The sequence below is a fragment of the Cydia amplana genome, chromosome 27, assembly GCF_948474715.1.
Source record: "Cydia amplana chromosome 27, ilCydAmpl1.1, whole genome shotgun sequence".
NCBI lineage: Eukaryota > Metazoa > Arthropoda > Insecta > Lepidoptera > Tortricidae > Cydia > Cydia amplana.
This window is the reverse complement of record NC_086095.1, coordinates 3211339-3233133: the sequence shown is the minus strand read 5'-3', so window position 1 is coordinate 3233133 and position 21795 is coordinate 3211339. Positions and strand designations below refer to the sequence as shown.

General features: G+C 34.5%; 1 protein-coding gene across 2 annotated transcripts in view; it reads left to right on the top strand.

The window, feature by feature from the left end:
- LOC134660534 (synaptotagmin-7) overlaps positions 1 to 7624 on the top strand; it is a 569193-nt gene extending 561569 nt beyond the window's left edge. For both annotated transcript variants that reach the window (XM_063516310.1, XM_063516311.1), the window contains 5 exons: positions 215 to 391; positions 2364 to 2444; positions 3608 to 3776; positions 6731 to 6943; positions 7449 to 7624. In XM_063516310.1, coding sequence (XP_063372380.1) covers positions 215 to 391; positions 2364 to 2444; positions 3608 to 3776; positions 6731 to 6943; positions 7449 to 7549 — 741 coding nt within the window. In that variant the 3' untranslated portion in view covers positions 7550 to 7624. The remainder of the gene's footprint in view (positions 1 to 214; positions 392 to 2363; positions 2445 to 3607; positions 3777 to 6730; positions 6944 to 7448) is intronic.
- Positions 7625 to 21795: the final 14171 nt, after the last annotated feature.

The following is a 21795-nucleotide window of genomic DNA, read 5'->3' as shown; positions in this document are numbered from 1 at the left end:
ACTTTTATTTGTACATTTTTCCGTTTTCTTTTCTTATTTACACTCGTAAATAAACAGGGGGCCTACCATGAAAACCGAATTTCGCAAATTGCGGGGATCTTTCTCTTTTACTCTCATTAAGACGTACCTAATTAAGAGTCACAGAGAAAATTGCCCGCAATTGACGAACTTCGATTTTCCCGATTATAGCCCTGGGGTATATATTATTTTACAGGGTAAGGAGCTACCTGCAAAAGATCTAAGCGGCACTTCGGACCCTTATGTCAGAGTGACGCTCCTTCCAGACAAGAAACATCGGCTGGAGACCAAGATCAAACGGCGAACTCTGAACCCGCGATGGAACGAGACCTTCTACTTTGAAGGCTTTCCTATACAGAAGCTGCAAAGTCGGGTGAGTGCAGTACAAAATGTTGGAGTTTCACAAGGTAGTCACTTAGCAACTATATTGTTTTTCTGGTATTAATTGTTAATATCAAACTACTCACTCTGAGCCAGCTGCGGAATGAGACCTTCTACTTTGAAGGCTTTCCTATACAGAAGCTGCAAAGTCGGGTGAGTGCAGCACAAAATTGTGGAGTTACACAGAGTAGTCACTTAGCAACTATATTGTTTTTCTGATATTAATTGTTAATATCAAACTACTCTGAGCCCGCGGTGGAATGAGACCTTCTACTTTGAAGGCTTTCCCGTACAGAAGCTGCAAAGTCGGGTGAGTGCAGTACTAAATTTTGGAGTTCCGCAGGGTAACCGTTTAGGACCTATATTTAATTGTTTTCTTTGTATTAAGTGTATACTAAAATCAGGCGGCACACTCTAAACCAGTAGAATGAGACCTACTTCAAAGGCTTTCCTATACTGAAGCTGCAGTGTCAGGTGAGTAGAATAAATGTTAGTCCCACAGGGTATAGTCACTTAGGACCTATATGTTTTCCTTGTATTAAGTGTATACGACGCACTCTAAACCACTAGAATGAGACTTACTTCAAAGGCTTTCCTATACAGCTGAAGAGGCATGTGAGTTGAATAAATGTTAGAGTCCCACAGGGTAGTCACTTAGGGCATAATCGTTTACGAAATATTTCTTCTTGCATCGGTGACATTTGATGACTTTCAACGTCTGTTGTCAAAGAGTCTCCTTGCCAGTAAAATAAATAAATAAATCCGCAACATGGTGAAAGCTTAATAAAATCTTGTCAGTTTATGAGTCTTCTTCTTCTTCCTCGCGTTGTCCCGGCATTTTGCCACGGCTCATGGGAGCCTGGGGTCCGCTTGGCAACTAATCCCAGTAATTGGCGTGGGCACTAGTTTTTACGAAAGCGACTGCCATCTGACCTTCCAACCCAGAGGGTAAACTAGGCCCGTTTAGGGATTAGTCCGGTTTCCTCACGATGTTTTCCTTCACCGAAAAGCGACTGGTAAATATCAAATGATATTTCGTACATAAGTTCCGAAAAACTCATTAGTACGAGCCGGGGTTCGAACCCGCGACCTCCGGATTGCAAGTCGCACGCTCTTACCGCTAGGCCACCAGCGCTTTTTGTCAGTTTATGAGTATACAATATTATTTTTCTACACCTACTCGTACTTGTTTATCTACCGTACGGTCTATTACACACAACACAGCCACCAAAACATTGTCGTTGATAAGAGGAAATGAAACATTCGACCGCTATCAGCCGTGTAATACAATGCAAATGAGGGTGCAAAATACTTTTGTGCAAGCCACCCCATCATTAATTTTTATATCATTAAACTCCTTTGAATAAGTATTTTTTATAATTAAGAATGAAACATAATTGCAATTTTGAAGTGGAGTCAAACTTATTGTTTGCCTTAAATCGTTCTATTCTAGTGATGTCAAAAAAAACTTAATTTGAAATATAGAAATACAGTCATAAAGGATGTTAATATGAATAAGGGCGTGTTATGAATATTATGATAGTATGTACATTCTGTAAGGCTTTGTATCAGAAGAAAGGAGTATCTGGCGTCAGTTGGCTCGTTGGGTGGACGACATTTGGAAGATTGCGGGTCATTTCCGAATGATATTAGCTCAGGACCGGGATAAGTGGCGTACTCGAAGGGAGGCCTATCATCAGTGGGCGATAAAAGGCTGATATGATGATGAAGATGATGGCTTTGTTTTGCTGTCAAGTCAAGATTCATCATCATCATTAACTTAAGAGTTATTCTCTTGTCGGTGGAGTATGTTCCAGCATTCCCTATCTTGCGCCAGCTCTTTGACTTTTAAAAAGCTGCATCTGGGTTTTCCTCTACCCCGCTTGCGTTCATATCAGTCAAGATTAGGTATATATTTTTTAGTAAAATTAAATTAGCATAATATTTATTAATTCTTATTTCAGGTTCTTCATCTTCATGTGTTCGACTACGATCGCTTCTCCAGGGATGACTCCATCGGAGAAGTGTTCCTGCCGCTTTGCCAGGTCAGCATTAAAGTTACATTGTAATCGTGACAGCATCTAGCGCAGCATCATCATTAACTTGAGAGTTATTCTCTTGTAGGTGGAATATCTTCCAGCATTCCCTATCTTGCGCCAGCTCTTTGACTTTTGATACGACACGACCCCTACTTGCCTTGCTACAGGATATGATAGTTATCCAGGACATATATCCTGCAGTAATTAAGTCGGGCCATATCAAAAATTTGATTATCTATTACAATCGTTATAGTGTATTATGTAGGTATATATTCATATTCATATTCCTTTATTCATAAAATTACTAATTTGACATGTCATATTCAATTCAATTCAATTCATAGGTTCATTTACTCATATATGTATTATACAATTACGTCACAATATTGTGTAAACTTCCGTTTCAAGTTTCACAGTAGCTTAATAGCCAGTTCTTAAAATCTAACTATTGAAACCAAGCAGTATTAAATACACGGTAACACTAGAAGTTATATTCATTCAAACGTTTTGATCAATATTGTTTCCCCGCTTATGCCCGCGTAGTTTGAATTTTTTTAGTTACACCTACATAATTATTTTAGTTTAACGGAGTTATTCATAAACGGCTGCTAATTTAATCAGTTGATGATCGTCGTTTGTCTCTATCTGTCGTTATGCCGTAGAGAGGGACAAACGATGATCATCAGGTGATTAACTTAGAAGACGTTTATGAGTAACACGGTAGTATTTCATTGTTCATCAAACAGTAGAACTTTTTCTTCCTTGCTTCCTTAAATAATTCCGTTTTAGCCTTATTTTTATATTTTTTTTGTCCAATATGTTCCTTTTTTTAGATAATTTTAGCAGCATTATTATATAAACAAGCATTTTTATTATTGTTAGGTACTCTAAATTGTATTGTCTTCGATTACCGCGATAGTTTACTGTTCATGAAATAAAACGATTAAAATGGATTAAATATATATCGCGTATATTGAATTTATACTACATCCCGACGTTCCGCACCCTTTACAGCGCCTTTTCAATATAAACTTTATTTGGAAATAAATAATACGATAGAATATCAAGTGATAAATATTATCTTATCCTATGTTATCTTACATTATCTTATGTTATGATATCTTATCTTATCTGTGGTGCTCCTAACATTGTGTGTAATAAAATTTCAGGTGGACCTAAGCGAGAAGCCTTCCTTCTGGAAGGCTCTGAAGCCACCAGCGAAGGACAAATGCGGCGAGCTGCTGACCTCGCTGTGCTACCATCCCAGCAACTCGGTGCTCACGCTGACGCTGCTAAAGGCGAGGAACCTGAAGGCCAAGGATATTAACGGGAAATCAGGTAATCATTTCCTCTAAAAATTTTTTCTCATCTTCATGACTTGTATTTGCATAACCCCGATCATCGTGTAACAGTTACATCAAATATATATAACTATTAGTCATAGTCATTTATTCATAGAACAATATATATTGCGTTTGAATTTTACATTATATCACAATTACAATATTATCCATTATTTTTGATAATCAAACGTTTTACTATTTAATATTATCCATGCTCATATGTTTCCAAAATTAGACTTATAATCTTCATTTACAACTGCAGTATCTACTTTCATTAGTATTATTCTCTTATTTACTTACACGTAGGTAGGCTAACAATACAAAATTACAAAGGTAGACCACATGTCAAGGATATCAGTGTAAATATACATATATATGTAAGTAGGTGAATGCTATGCCCGCATTTCTCTATTAAAAGATTTATTAAGAAGCAAGCAAGTTGCGGAATTTTTCAAAAAAGTTTTGAAATTTTTCGTATTACAGAAGTAATCATAAGAAATTATGAATATCTTCATTTTGCAAATGGAAAAATTCGATGTATAAAAATATGAGTAGTTTCCGGAATTTCTCAATGTGAAAATGTACACTTTGGCAACTTTCCGACGAACATCAGTAACAAGTATACTCTGGCTATAATAATCGCGAGTGTAACTTGCGATAAAGCCTTTAAATCAACCCTCAGTTTATCTACTTACTCCATTTATTTACACTGCTGTTTATGTTTATATTAGAGATGCCCCAAATAGTGGTTTTGGCCGAATACCGAATGCAGCCTCTCTCGGCCGAAGCGCGAATATTCGGCGACCGAATATTCGGCATAACATTTCTAAATTTTGAGTCACATTTATTACGAAAACTGTTCGCCAACAAGGCACAACGTTTGCTAAGATTTAATTTTTGTTACTCAGAACTAGTGAATGTAGTCAGAGTCAATGGTACATATAAAATCGAACCCATAATAAAAAATAGAATTTTAGTAACCAACAAATGCCCAAAAAACAGTTTTCGTATTTAACCACTTTCCAAGAAAACATTTTAAACATATTCAATGTAGTGGTCCGCGGTTATTTTTATTGTGTAATTTATCTTTTTAGGTAGGTGTAAGAGATATTCGGTATTCGCCCGAATAGTAGGCACAATTCGCCCGAATACCGAATATTCGGCAAAGTGACCGAATAGGCCGAATACCGAATAGTTGCCGAATATTTGTGGCATGTCTAGTTTATATACTTAGGCCAGTCCCTTAATAAATGGTTATTACTCGGATCCTCCATGAAGCTTCCAGTTAATTAGAAGACGTCATCTTGATTTATGGTGCCTTGGAAATAAACGAAGTCCACTGTTGTTATTCTAGACGAAGTACGTTCAAAATTCAGTACGGCTACCACGAGGTTGACACTGAGATATTGGCTAACGTCTGCGTAACTTACAATCTATACATCTCTCTCGCACTAATGTGCCAGTACGAGTGAGATGCATAGAAAGTAAGTTACGCACACGCTAGCGAATATGTCACTTCAGGTCAGGTCAGTGACAAGCTGGTATGTAACCTACCTCTGTTTTAACTCACCTCAGTTTACCCTAGTACATGCGTGATGCTCATGAGAGTTACAAGATATAGCCGCCGCCACACAATTACGCTATTAATCTATGTAATTACTAGCGACCCGCCCCGGCTTCGCACGGATTAACAAATTATACATAAACCTTCTTCCTGAATCACTCTATCTATTCAAAAAAACCGCATCAAAATACGTTGCGGAATTTTAAAGATTTAAGCATACATAGGGACAGACAGACAGCGGGAAGCGATTATGTTTTATACTATTTAGTGATTATTACACAAAGTTACGCTCTCATTCTAAATCGACATTCTCTTGGCATGTTTTAAACGTCTTTTTACGATCCAAATTCCTCTTCTCATTGAAATAAATTTTCAATTCAAAGCTATCATTGTTTGAAATTAATTGACGAGACGGATTTTGTTGAATATAAGTACCTATTCTCAGTGAAGAATCGAGTTCATTTGTCTGGAAAAAGTTGGGATAATGCTTCGTCCGGCGCCATCTGTGTTGAATGATGACATTAATGACACCCCTTTTTAGTCTAAGGCCTGAGTGGACGCTTGAGTTGGGCGTGCAGCGGGGCGGGGCACGTGCGGCGTGCATGTTAAACAAATGCAAGCGTATAGTAGCGGCCTTAGTGCACGCTGCTCACATCACGCGTGAGCCCACAGCCACGCTGCACGCCCCGCCGAACGCTCCGCTTCGAGCGTCCACTCAGGCCTTACACTTAGAGTTCCGAAGTGCTTCCCTTCTTTTTTTTGTGTCTGGCTTTTGATTGCTAGGTCAAAGGACCAACGATAACAAGCACTGGATTTAGCTAGTCCATAAATCTAGATTTAAAGATAAATCTAGATCTGGATATGTAGATAAATCTGGGCTATAATGGACTGCTATATTGCTACATTGTATTTTCTAATGTTGGGAAAAATCATTTTCAGTACCTAGCAGAAAAGTGACACAGATGTTTAATGGTAAATTAGGGTTATGTGAAGGTTTTTGAAGAATAAAGAGATTCTTTACGAGATGGTGTGGTGAAAATTATGTAGTGGTGCTTTCCTTTGGACTCATATCGTCAGGTGACAAGTAAAACTCCCTAATTACTACGAAATATTTAAACAAAAATCAACCTTCCTTTAGTACTATGGTTTACTATGGCTATGAGCTTGTGGTGGTAATTAGTGAGTTTTGCTTGTCACCTGACGATATTTAATTGTCCATTTGATGACACCTATGTAAACTTGCAATAAAAGTTATTCTATTTTCTTAACAACATAACTAACTGACTAATATGGCTCAGCGACCCAAAGAGGGTATTGGCCTCCGACAGCAACATTTCTAAATCACAACAATTGGTTTCTTAACAACATCATTTGTAAATTTTCAGATCCTTACGTGAAAGTGTGGCTTCAGTTCGGCGACAAGCGCATCGAGAAACGCAAAACGGCCATCTTCAAATGCACGCTTAACCCTGTCTTTAATGACGCCTTCTCCTTCAACGTTCCGTGGGAGAAGATCCGTGAATGCTCGCTCGATGTCCAGGTCATGGACTTTGACAACATTGGGAGGAATGAGCTCATCGGACGAATACTTTTGGCCGGTATGTTCAATATCTTTATCATCATCATCTATAACTTCAAATACACACAACCCGTCTTCAACGAAGTCTTCTTCAACGTGCCGTGGTAGAAGATCCGTGAATGCTCGCTCGATGTCCAGGTCATGGACTTCGACAACATTGGGAGGAACGAGCTCATTGGACGGATACTTTTGGCCGGTATGTTCAATATCTTTATCATCGTCGTCTATATCTTCAAATACACACAGCCCGTCTTCAACGACGTTTCCTTCAACGTGCCGTGGGAGAAGATCCGTGAATGCTCGCTCGATGTCCAGGTCATGGACTTCGACAACATTGGGAGGAATGAGCTCATCGGACGAATACTTTTGGCCGGTATGTTCAATATCTTTATCATCATCGTCTATATCTTCAAATGGACGCTCAACCCTGTCTTCAACGACGTCTTATTCAACATAACATAGGAGAAGATCCGTGAATTCTTATTACTTTAGCTTCCTACCCTCATTAAATTTATTTCTTCCAGGGAAAAACGGTTCAGGCGCCACAGAAACCAAGCACTGGCAGGACATGATCACCAAACCTCGGCAGACCATCGTGCAGTGGCACCGCCTGAAGCCGGAATAAGTTGTTAATGTAACAGTCGTCGGCAGGACTCCTGAACTACTGCAATACACGCGTATTTAGCTTTAGTCATGAAACTTGCGGAAAGCTTTGTGACAATTGTCACATTTGAGTGTCAAGCTATTCAGATCATTAAAGATATATGTGCCTTTCCATCAGAGAAGGGTCCTTATGCTTCATGTGCAATAAGGACGTTTTTATCAGAATTTCTGCTTGAATTTCAGATGCAAAGAACTTGAAGCATAAGGTTTCTGTGATGGAAACTTGGAAAGTACATGTCTTAAATCTACTTGTCTGATGAAAAATACTGTCTCGGGTGGTATGACTTTGTCAGTTTTAAGTCTTAAATCTACATTAGTTGATGATAGCATGATAGCTATTACGAACCGTTTGACTTTTGAGTCTCAGCCCGTATGAGTCATAAATTGACTGCATGAAATCTACACTAGTATTTAGGATGACTGCATCAAAGTTACTATGAGCCGTATGATAGAGTTTTAAGTCTTAAATCTACTTAAGTCTGATAACAGTGATGACTTGATGACTGCATGAAAACTACTATTATCAGTGTGACTTCTAATTGTTAAACCATGAGATTGAATCTGACATCTGAGTCTTGAGTCGATTTATTAAGTCTTGAGTCGTAATTCTACTTATAGTATGCCTTCAAGGCTATTATGAACCACTTCTTTTGATTCTTAACCTTATGAATCATAATCTTAATCCTTAAATCTTAGAGAAAGATGAGATTCGTCTTAGGGTTACAGAGAATGTCAAGATAATACGCGTGTATTGAATCTAAGTAAATGAAGTACATGTTAAGTCATTCGTAGTAAGTGTGAGTGTCAACACACAAAGTGCTTGTATTAAATGCAGTAACTTGTATTTAAAAAGTAAGTCATTCATTCTGTTATTGTTAGTTATTAATAGCTATTAATTTACAGACGAGTTAGAGGTTTGAAAAAGGTTATCCTAACACTTAAAATTTCATAAAATATTAAATTAATACTATCCTAGACAAAGATTAAGGAATCGGTTATTTTTTCCATCATTTAAAAATATATATATATACAGTGTGTAAATCCAATACGGGCGAATATTTAGACGGTGGTTAGCATAGGACCTAAAAAGTATATTGAGATAGATTTTACTTAGAAATGCATTAAAAATTATAACCATACAAAATAATTCGGCCCGCAATGTAATACACCACACACGTTACGGGATACGAGCTTTTTAAAGTAACTGTCAACGCTTGTTGGCAGTTACTATGAAAAGCTCGTATCTCGTAATGTCATTATCATCTTGTTTCTTAATGTTTACAGTACATTGCTGCTCGGTACATGTGGAAAAAATTAATCACGGGGTCATAATTAAGTGTAACTTAAAAAAACATCTTAATTAATGATAAGACCGGTAAATTCTATATCTGGTTTAATTTATTGCCCGTATTTGACTTACACACTGTATATCGGTTATTTTTTTCATCATTTCATCGTTTTAAAAAATAACAGTGTGTGAACAGAGAAAAATACGACAACTTTGCCCATAGATATAACTTCGTACGTAGGGCAAAGTACAAAAATTTGAAATAGGTCGTGTGTTTAGAGAAATATGATAGAATCATGATTGCTTAAATAGATTTGTTTTAGTTCAGGGTTCTTGTCGGCAATAAAAATAAAACGTCATAAGATAAGACTGAGCGGTTAAAGGTTTAACGGTAAAATCCGTTCCGAAATCTATCTCACTTGACGCTGTGCACGACTTCTTTCTTTGAAAAATATTTTTATTTTCGTCGCATTGGTCTCTGTGTTTTCGGTATTCGTCGACATCATTTAGAAATTGTAAACAAAGTGGGTCAAAATTATTTTTGTATGGGGTGAAATTTAATTTTTAATTTTTCTCAAGAGTTTTAATCTACAGCTAGAAAAACATGCAGTAGCATTCAACTTTTTTTATTCATTTGATAAAAGACAAAAATAGAACCGTGACAGAGTGGTCTGAAACAAGGCAATGAAAAGTATTTTGACCCAAGTACGGAATAGGACAAATACTGAAAATTTAGAAAATAAAAGCGAATGATTATTCTAACAATAAAGTTTGTATCTGTCAATGCTTTAAAAAAACTTTATTTAATTTAAATTTTATCGCACAGTACTCTTAAAGTAACGTAGAATTAGTTTTAACTCAGCTCGAGTATTTCTTTTCATACATAATGTTTGTATGAAAATTTCATTACTTAAGCTTAAAAGTTGAATCAATGTTAAGATTTGAATAAATTGTTAGAGGTGTAAAATAATTGTTAAAATGTAGAAAATATACGGAAAATGTCGAGTTCGCATCGCACAAAGGAGAAAGTAGTTTTTACTTTATATTTGCGCATTGAATACAATTTGTTACAATTTTTTTTTTGCCTGGAAAAATTTTAACATTGCCCAAAAAATTCAATTAATGTTTCAAGGTCAGAAAAAATTTAAATATTCATATTGCTGGCACAAATTCATAGAAATTTGGAATGATTGTATTTAGATATTTCCAAAACATTACCGAGGATAAAAAGATTGCAAATTTGTCATATTTTACAATAGCTGCATTTGGGTGAAAAAAAATTCTATATGCTAGTCGAAGAACAAATCAACAAGATAATTTTTAGGGTATATTTATATACCTTGTAAATCTTCTAAACACATGGGTGCCCCGTTTTCGTTTGACTTTGCATGTTATCATGACTTTGTTTATTGTTTAATAACAATTTTATCAAATATAATTATGCTTTGATAACTGAAATTCTAAATTAATTAATAGATATGTAACAAATAGGACGAACGTGTCATGGTTGGTCAATTTTAGGTGAGTGTAAAAGTAATGTTAAATAGCAAAGTTGACAGAAAAAAATGGTCAATATGAATTGATTTTTTTGTATTTAAAAATGGCGGTTATAACCATGTATAGGCAATCCGTCGAAGTCGGATGCCAGTTTTAATTTAATTTAATAATAAAAATAAAACATGAAGTTATGTTAATGAATACGTGTATGTAAAAGATAAAAGGGTTAACACAAAACTGTGTTCACGTCTTTCCTGTAGACGTACCCAAAAGTTTAGGGGTATAAAGGTAAAGTTTCTTATGATTTCATCATACTCGTGCTTATCCAAATAGAAGTAGTACCTCTTAATGTGGATAAGGGTTAAATAAGAAAACTAATCTTTATAGCCCTTAACTTTTGGGTATGTTCTACAGGAAAGGAAGAACACAGTTTTGTGTTTGACCCAAAAGTTAGAATTAAAGTGCTTGTTGTTACAATGTTAAAGCTTATACATTCCGTAGTTCATCGGTGTTGAGGTAATGGGAGAATCATCAAAATTCAAAATATTGTATACATTTATATAAAGGATTTTATAGGAAACGTAGAATAGGTGTACCCGATTACCTGATGATGATACACAGTCCTGGGATTTATATATATTAAGTAGCGGCCCGCCCCGGCTTCGCACGGGTTAACAAATTATACATAAACCTTCCTCTTGAATCACTCTATTTAATTTAAAAAAACGCATTAAAATCCGTTGCGTAGTTTTACAGATCTAGGGACAGACAGCGGGAAGCGACTTTGTTTTATACTATGTAGTGAAGTGTCTCTGCGGAGATTTTGCCTTAATATCTTTGTCAGGTACTCTTTAAACCAACTCTTTAAACCATTTTACAGGCACTTAACATAATGTTATAAATAAATTATAAATCATTATATCTATGGTATAACTAGCTGTTGCCCGCGACTTCGTACGCGTGGATTTGTATATTGGTGGTTATAAATTCTACATTAGCTTAGAACATTATGCAGCAAAAGATAGCAGTAGGGACAGTTAATCATTTGTTAATTATTATACAACGCATGAGATTTGTCTTTCACAACCTGGCTACGAAGTTTCAAGCCCCTAACTAAATAAAATTGTTCTCGATATAATCTCTCTCAACCCCTAGAAGATTTTCAAGTCCACTATTCAATAAAACCTACTACCTAACTACCTATTTACGAAGTTTGAGGTTCCTAGCTTTAAATAAAATTTGAACCCTCTACTAACTCTCAACCCCTGTTTAAGTCCAACTCTTAACCTTTAGGGGATGAATTTTTAAAAACGCTGAAATTACTTTTCTTGTATTCTAATAATATGCATTTATACAACGATTCAAGTCCCGCACTCAAATAAATATTTGGGTTCCATACAAATTTTCAACCCCCTTTTCACCACCTTGGGGGATGAATTATCAAACACTCTGAAATTAGTTTTTTTTCTGTTACCTTTTACGAAGCTTCAAGTTCCTAGCTTTAAATAAAATTTAAACCCTACACAATCTTTCAACCCCTTTTTAACCCTTTTAAGGGATGAATTTTTAAAAACGCTGAAATTAATTTTTTTGAGTTCTAATAATATGGCTTTATACAAAGATTCAAGTCCCGCACTCTCAAAAATATTTGATCTCCGTACAAACTTTCAACCCCTTTTTCACCACCTCGGGGGATGAATTTTTAAAAACGCTGAAATTAGTTTGGTTGTTTTTTAATTTAATACCATTTAGCGAAGTTTCAAGGTCCTAGCTTAAAATAAAATTTGCACCCCAAGACAAAGTTTCATCCCCGTTTTTACCCCCTCAGGGGTTGAATTTCCTAAAATGTCGCAAGTACTTTTTTTTGTAATCGGCTATTATGCCTTTCTAAAAAGTTTCAAAGCGTTGTAATGGATTCAAACTTTCAACCCCTTTTTAACCCTGTTAGGGGATGAATTTTCAAAAACGCTGAAATTACTTTTCCTGTCTTTTAATAATGTACCCATATACAAAGTTTCAAATCCCACAATCACAAAAATATTTGATCTCCATACAATCTTTCAACCCCTTTTTCACCACCTTGGGGGATGAATTTTCGAAAACGCTGAAATTAGTTTTCTTATTCGCTTCTTATCTCTTGTACACTTTATAAATGCAACCTAGTGTACAAATTTCAACTTTCTAGCTTTTGTAGTTTCGGCTCTGCGTTGATGAATCAGTCAGTCAGTCAGTCAGTCAGGACACTTGCATTTATATATATAGACTAGCTGTCGCCCGCGACTTCGTACGCGTGGATTTGTATATTGGTGGTTATAAATTCTACATTAGCTTAGAACATTACGCAGCAAAAGATAGCAGTAGGAACGGTTAATCATTTGTTAATTATTATACAACGCATGAGATTTGTCTTTCACAACCTGGCTACGAAGTTTCAAGCCCCTAACTGAATAAAATTGTTCTCGATAATCTCGATATAATCTCTCTCAACCCCCAGAAGATTTTCAAGTCCACTATTTAATAAAACCTACTACCTAACTACCTATTTACGAAGTTTGAAGTTCCTAGCTTTAAATAAAATTTGAACTCTCTACCAACTCTCAACCCCTGTTTAAACTTTTAGGGGATGAATTTTTAAAAACGCTGAAATTACTTTTCTGGTATTGTAATAATATGCCTTTATACAACGATTCAAGTCCCGCACTCCAATAAATATTTGGGTTCCATACAAATTTTCGACCCCCTTCACCACCTTGGGGGATGAATTATCAAAGACTCTGAAATTAGTTTTCTTTTCTCTTAATAAAATACCTTTTTACGAAGCTTCAAGTTCCTAGCTTTAAATAAAATTATAACCTATACAATCTTTCAACCCCTTTTTAACCCTGTTATGGGATGAATTTTGAAAAACTCTGAAATAAGTTTTCTTCTGTTCTAATACTATGGCTTTATACAAAGATTTAAATCTCGCACTCTTAAAAATATTTGATCTCCATACAAACTTTCAACCCCCTTTTCACCTCCTCGGGGGATGAATTTTTAAAAACGCTGAATAAGTTTTTTGTTTTTTAATAAAATACCTTTTTACGAAGTTTCAAGTTCCTAGCTTTAAATAAAATTTGAACCCTATACAAACTTTCAACCCCTTTTGGACCCTTATAGGGTATGAATTTTTAAAAACGCTGAAATTACTTTTCTCGTATTCTAATAATATGTTATTATACAAAGATTCAAGTCCCGTACTTACAAAAAATATTGACCTCCATACAAATTTTCAACCCCTTTTTCACCACCTTAAATATTGAATTTTGAAAAACGCTAACATTAGTTTTCTTCTCTTATAATAAAATATCTTTTTACGAAGTTACAAATTCGTAGCTTAAAATAAAATTTAAGCCCTATACAATCTTTCAACCCCTTTTTAACCCTTTTAAGGGATGAATTTTTGAACACGCTGAAATTACTTTTCTTGAGAATTAATAATATGGCTTTATACAAAGATTCAAGACCCGCACTCTAAAAAATATTTGATCTCCGTACAAACTTTCAACCCCTTTTTCACCACCTCGGGGGATGAATTTTTAAAAACACTGAAATTTGTTTTGTTGTTTTTTAATTTAATACCTTTTTGCGAAGTTTCAAGGTCCTAGCTTAAAATAAATTTTGCACCCCAAGACAATGTTTTATCCCCTTTTTTACCCTCTTAGGGGTTGAATTTCCTAAAACATCGCAATTCCTTTTTTTGCAATCGGCTATTATGCATTTCTAAAAAGTTTCAAAGCATTTGTAATGGATTCAAACTTTCAACCCCTTTTTAACCCTGTTAGGGGATGAATTTTTAAAAACGCTGAAATTACTTTTCCTGTCTTATAATAATATACCCATATACAATGTTTAAAGCCACACACTCACAAAAATATTTGATCTGCATACAAACTTTCAACCCCTTTTTCACCACCTTGGGGGATGAATTTTCGAAAACTCTGAAATTAGTTTTCTTATTTTTTAATATAATACAGTTTTACAAAGTTTCAAATTCCTAGCTTAAAATAAATCTTGAACCCCATACAACCTTTCATCCCCTTTTTAACCCTTTTAAGGGATGAATTTTTAAAAACGCTGAAATTACTTTTCTTGAGTTTTAATAATATGGCTTTATACAAAGACTCAAGTCCCGCACTCTCAATAATATTTGATTTCCGTACAAACTTTCAACCCCTTTTTCACCACCTCGGGAGATGAATTTTTAAAAACGCTGAAATTAGTTTTCTTGTTTTTTAATTTAATACCTTTTTGCAAAGTTTCAAGGTCCTAGCTTAAAATAAATTTTGCACCCCAAGACAAAGTTTCATCCCCTTTTTTACCCCCTTAGGGGTTGAATTTCCTAAAACGTCGCAATTACTTTTTTTTGTAATCGGCTATTATGCCTTTCTAAGAAGTTTCAAAGCATTTGTAATGGATTCAAACTTTCAACCCCTTTTTAACCCTGTTAGGGGATGAATTTTCAAAAACGCTGAAATTACTTTTCCTGTCTTATAATAATATACCCATATACAGAGTTTCAAGTCCCACACTCACAAAAATATTTGATCTCCATACAAACTTTCAACCCCTTTTTCACCACCTTGGGGGATGAATTTTCGAAAACGCAGAAATTAATTTTCTTGTTTTTTAATATAGTACTTTTTTACAAAGTTTCAAATTCCTCGCTTGAAATAAAACTTGCACCCCATACAACCTTTCATCCCCTTTTTAACCCCCTTAGGGGTTGAATTTTTCAAAATCGCTTCTTATCTCTTGTACATTTTATAAATTCAACCTAGTGTGCAAATTTCAACTTTCTAGCTTTTGTAGTTTCGGCTCTGCGTTGATGAATCAGTCAGTCAGTCAGTCAGTCAGTCAGTCAGGACACTTGCATTTATATATATAGATTACTATATTATATCGTTAACGATCTTGTCTCAAGAAACATAGCTTTGTCCAAAATTTAAATAGTTTGATCGTCGAAGTACTGAATTAAACTTGCATTTGTGACATTGATTTTATTCATAGCGGTTTTCTTTGTATTCACACTTAATGTATCATACCATAAAGATAAGATAAAGATAAAAGATAGTTTATTCAAGTAGGTATAATTACAAAGCCCTTATGAACGTCAAATAAAGCTACACTGGATCCAACCCTACACCTCTGCCCCGAGAAGATTTAAATCTCCCCTCAATTGGAGGAGGATATCCCAATTGGGACCGGCAACAAACTCGGCGGGACACATCTTTTCAAAAAAATTACATCTTATAATTAACATGCATTACGAGAAAATATTTTTTTTAAAGCCAGATGTAAAAATCATTTATTTACAAACAAGATAATGTACAGTGGAATAACTAAAATAAATTAAAAACTAGCTTAAATCTAAAATAGGCCCTTGAGGTATTGTACCAAGGATGCTGGCGACATTTCCTATCGTATTTCATATCGCAATGCTGATACGTTGTGCGAGGTAGCCGCCAGCTCTTCGGTCACCAGTTACGTGAACCAGACGCTTCGCGATTTCTTCGAACAACTTATGCACACTGCACTGGGACCCCATAGACCTAAAATAATTATATTCTTGTATACTGCCTTAATAATGTGATCAGATGTCAGTTGTGATATCTCAGCGAGTTAAAAACACTGCAACTGTTTTATGATAACAGTTTTGATTGATTCACGGTTAGTTTCATTAGACTTATATCGACCGGGATATGAACCGTGATTAGCTTTTGTATTGTTTTCGAGCTCCCGATATTTCGACGCAGTTAGATGCATCTTGTTCACGGGTAACTGAAGATAGCGGGTGGGTGTCAAAGTTGTGTGGACCGCGCTCGGTCTACCCTCGTTGGTGCGCGTCGGCTGCGTTCACTTTCAACGTTACAACAACGTATTTTATGCTATATACAAGCGGTACCTTACTTTTTTTTTAGTCTACGCAAAAACAAACATAAAACTCAGGATTGTGTATTGTAACTGTAGTTTGTTGTCATAGATATAGTCAGTTGAATGTTTATACATACCTACATTCGTTGCATTTGAAAACAGTATGTTAGAATATTTTTTTATTAAGTCCTACTGAGCTTTGAAATCCGATTTTAGAACCTAATGCCAATCAGAATAGGATAATTTCAGTAGAATGTCTGTTAAGGTAAAATAAAAATACTTAGTCTAGTATATAAAAGTTGATTCCATCTATACTTGACACATTGAAGGATTTCATCAATGAATTACGTAATTTTTTGTCGTTTTGTAGGTTATAAAGTGTCGTTTTTATTGTTTTTATTACTGGATGTGTTGCAACACCAACCAACCAGTCAACCAGTTGGTTGGGACTAGTTTTACGCTTGTTTCGTACGCATTGCATGTCGCAAAGAAATCGAGTATTTGTGAAATCAATTTACTTAGGATTAGGTTTTAAAACAGTTGACAATGATTTCTTGTTCTATTTGAAAAAAAGGAAAGCTTAGGTACTCAAAATCTGGCCCTGTATTCTGGTTTCCATAGAAATCTTAAATTAATAATAACAAAAGTAAGTACCGAAAAAAAAAATACCGAAAAGAATAATTGTCGGGTCTTCTATAAATTTCATGAAGAGCAATTTAAAAACAAACAACATACCTACTCAAAGTGGGTACAAATAGCGACACTAAAGAGAAAATTTTGTAAAACCCTTTGTAAGTATAAAACTTATACATAAGAATAAAACGTTGTTGTTTAAGATCGGATTCAGATTTATAAAATTCAAACTAGCTAAAACTATATATTTTTTACCGTGGTGTAGGTGTCAAAACTTCTCTTGAAAGGCTTTTTAATTATTTTTGCTATGCATTTATAGTACCTATTAATTTAGTGTGATGCTGAATTCTTAGCTAGTAATCATCGTTTCATTTCGGCATGTCCAGAAGGGCGTATTTAAGCGTTTACCAACAATAATGATAGTAAAATATTGACGATTATCAAAAAAACTTACAACTTTGCCCGTTCTTTTATTAAATATTTTTTTGTGATGATGAACAAAGTGATGATGTTGTAGGGTAGGTATCATTTTTAATTTTAATTGGTATAACGGGCAAAAGTTAATTCAACAATAATTTGAAATCTTGATGAAATACGTATTTATATTTTATTTCATTCCATAAAATCCTGTTAAATTAAAATAGACGTCAATGTTTTCTGAATAAATTCATTAAATATTTCAAACGCTTAAATTTAACCCGATATCGCATAGGGGCGTAAAAAGTTAAAAAATATTGTAAGTAATAAAGAAAGGTCAAAATGAGAGGAATTATTCTATAAATGTACATAAAATAGAAAAAGAAACTACGCCGTTGTTGGCTCATTACAATGTTTTCATAGCTAGGTGTAACATTTTAAAATAAATATTTTTATCTTCCGATCATACTACCTCTTTATTTTTAACTGAAATACATAATCAACTGGTTTTAAAGAAACTTTTATAGCAAATGACATTAGAAAAATAGAGTTAAGAGAAAAGATTCAGACAAAAAATTAAACAAAGAAAAAATCTTAGCTAAATCTTAATTGATGTTTTTCAAATTATATTAGTTTAGTTTTTAATTTTATTATAAGTACATAGTTTAGTTTTAACTTTAGTTTTTAATTTTAGATGGTAATTTTATCTATTATTGCATGAATAAAGTTTATTTATTATCTTTCTATAACTAAATTTTACATCATTTGCAGGTTTTAGTCACATACACGGTTATATTGAATGTAAACATTGTGATACGCCTATTTTTCTAATGTCATAATTTTTTGCTTTTTCCGAAACAGGAAAAACACATAAAAACGCTTTTCTAGTACAACGTTTAGGACATATCAATAAATTAATTTCTGATAAACATTTCAAATGAACATATTTTCTGGGAACGTTGTTTTAAACTAAGAAAAGAATATAAATATTTTTGCGCACTATATAAAAATAAATTTATTTTACAAACACCTTTTTTTTTTAATGCATTCGGTGTTGCTTACTTGTCATTCACTGGCTCACTGAATATTTGGTCGTGTTTGGTGATTTACTGCTACGATTACACAATTGATTGACCAATGTAATCAGAAATGTAATCGTTATGTCACCAATCACGCTTCTGCCGGACGACATTGCTAATAAAAACTTAAATGCATTTTGATTTCAATGCATTTACGCTTTTATTTAGACGATAGCCATTTTGAAGATCGAGTAATGTCGTATTTACGAGATTTTAAAATTAATTCATTACCTTTTATTGCCCAATAAAATAGAAAAATTATTAATTTTAATCAATATTTGCCAAAAAAATGTTGACAAAAAAATACGGTTAATAGTTGAATTATTTTTATTACCCAATTTTTATTTTTAAACATAAAGGTATTGCAATGCACGGTACCTTATAATTTTATTCCAAAACTATAAATCGTAAATGCGAATTGGTTTGACCTTGTATGAATGATAATTTCGCATACATTTTATTAATTAATAAATGTGAGAATGTCGTCTAATGGGCAAAAACACGCATTAAATTTAATCAAATAAATTCGGCTCAAACGTGTGTATAATCGCAGTCGGTGTCTATTTTGTGCAATATTATAATATTAAATGTTATTATTAGGACAATTGTGATTTTAACAATATAGTTGATTAATTTATCGTATATAAATAAAAAAATAATAACTTTTTAAATATGTAATATCATTGTAATATTAAGAGATCAGTGTTTAGCTATAGAGAGTTAATAACATGTTTATAGATTGTTACGTTTAAAATGATATGTATGTCTTTATTTATCCGCAACTATCGGTTAAACTACAATACCACGTATTTAAAAACAATATCGCCTTGTAAAAATAAATCAAAATTTTATAAAATTGTACAACTTTGCTCATGTTGAATTTTACTACTTATTTATTTTTATATACCTACTCTTAAAGATTTTATCTATTTCATACTTCAGGAAAATGTTCTTAAAGAAATAAATTATTAAAAATTATGGGCAAAGTTATCTCAGATAAACTGGGCATTTTTGTTAAATAATATATCGGTTATGTGATATTATAAATTTTGTGGTATTGTAATTTATCGATAATAAAGATCTTCGATGGTAATTTTCTAAAATTTTAAATTGTCACGAATTTTCTTAGTTTAAATTTTAATTAGATGTATGGTATATACACCCATTAACAAGTGTTGACAATCGTTAGGTATTTATTGAGATTATTCAAATATAAAATATTGAGTTAATAGTGTTTCTGTCTCTGACCTAATTTTATTTTTAGGATTTTTATTCTCCTCGATGATCATTACTTTTTTATTTTTTTTACTTCAGTCAATCGTGTAGGTCATTATATTTAAAATTGTAAAACTACACTTTTTTTAAGTTAGAATATTTCTACTCAGAATCACCTCTGTCGATCCTTAGAGAGGAGAAAATAATGTGCCTTAATTTTTATACATTTTTTGTTCCTTCCATTCCGTTACCGTCATACAAAGTCTATGAAAAATGGGCACGGAACACGGAATGGAAATAAAAATCTGGGGACAGTGTCTTTCTCCTATTTGGATCGAAAAAGCTCGTGATCGTTCTGTGTAGAGATAACGGAAAATTTAACAAATTAATCTGTCCACATTTCAAAATCAAAATCAAATTGTCAAGTTTCAGATTTCGAAGAAATTATGGTAAATTGGTTTGTTTATATTTGTTTTCTCTATTGATCTCCACATCCAATAGCCAAAATGTATGACAGTAATCTTTGAATAAATGTCATGTACTAAGAAAAAGTGACCAAGGCCTCCAGTGCCCCAGGCTGGAAACCAGTGGACAGTAATCTTATCTATTATCTTTGATTAAACTCTACTTCTAATAGTCACAGTATGGCATGCAAATATGTTTGCACAAGCAATATAAATGCGCGAAATCAGTGTTCACGTTCGCATTACCCTGAATATCGGCGATTAAACTGCGAAACTTCCTTATTTTACTTCCTTAAATGTCATGCTAACAAACTCGTTCTCCGATACATAGTCGGCTGCACTTGCAACAAACCGGTTCATGATGACATGACTGCATGTTTTAAGCTTTTCAACAGCAATGCCTTTTATATGGTCACAAGGTGTTTTGAGGTTTTTATTGATAAATATTATTTTAAGTAGGGATGTACCGACTAGTCGCCGACTAGTCGGGAAAGCCGACTATCCGGCCACATTTGTAGTCGGCGATTAGTCGGCGACTAGTCGGAATAAAAGGCCGATTAGTCTGCCTATTATTAACTGCAGGAAGCAGGACATAAATAAAATAAAAATTCAATATTAATCAAATGTTACATGCCCATTTTACTCAAATACGTATTTAGGGTACAAAATGAGCTTGTGTTCATATTAAATTCATGTATAGGTAATTAATGTAATTATGTGGGTGTATCGTCGCAGTAGCACAGAACATCTTTAAGTTGATATTGAAAGCGCGACGACACAAGGAGCAAAAAAAATGTTTTTTTTAATGCATCGTAAGCCCCGTCTCCATATCGCGCGGCAAACCATCGGACATTGGCTCGCGCGGCAGCCGCGCACAATGGATACCGGGTTGGCTCACGAGCCAGCGATATGGAGACGGGGCTGTATACGAACGTAATCTTTATCGGGAAGTAACGATTATGAACTTGGCCGACTAGCCGACTAATCGGCCATCCGAGCGCCGATTAGTCGGCTAGTCGGCCAAAACCATAGTCGTTACATCACTAATTTTAAAGGGTTGTACCCAAAGGGACCCATTACTAGGACTCCGCTGTCCGTCTGTCTGTCTGTCGGTCTGTCTGTAAGTCTGTCTGTCACCAGACTGTAACTCGTGAACCGTAAGAGCCAGAGAGTTGAAATTTGTTCACAGATGATTTATTTCTGTTGCCGCTATAACAACGAATACCTACTAAAACAGAATACAATACATATTTAAGTGGGCCTTCGATACCTACATCAAACGTGATTTTTTGCCTTTTTTGCGTAAGTACCTAATGACGAGGAAAATGGAAATCCATGATGGTCTCTGCCTGCCCCTCCGGTAAATAGGCGTAATTATATGTATGTATGTATGTATGTATGCTAATCGTAAGGAACCCTTCGTGCACGAGTCCAACTCGCACTTGGTCGGTTTTTAATTTGTTGGCCTCTTTCGCACTCTCAAATGTTTATACATGATGGTCTCCCTTTTGCTTAGTTCAATGGGATTGGCCGTTCGAAGTATTTAGCAGATGGCGCCATTATAGCTTGCCCTGTCAATCCCTAGAATTGTGTCAAATTCTTGGTTTTATAATGTAAAATGTATGCCCTGGATGCCAGCCCTTTAAGCCAAATCTTTTAGAACTAAACTAGAGAAAGGGGCAAGTTATGATGGCGCCATCTA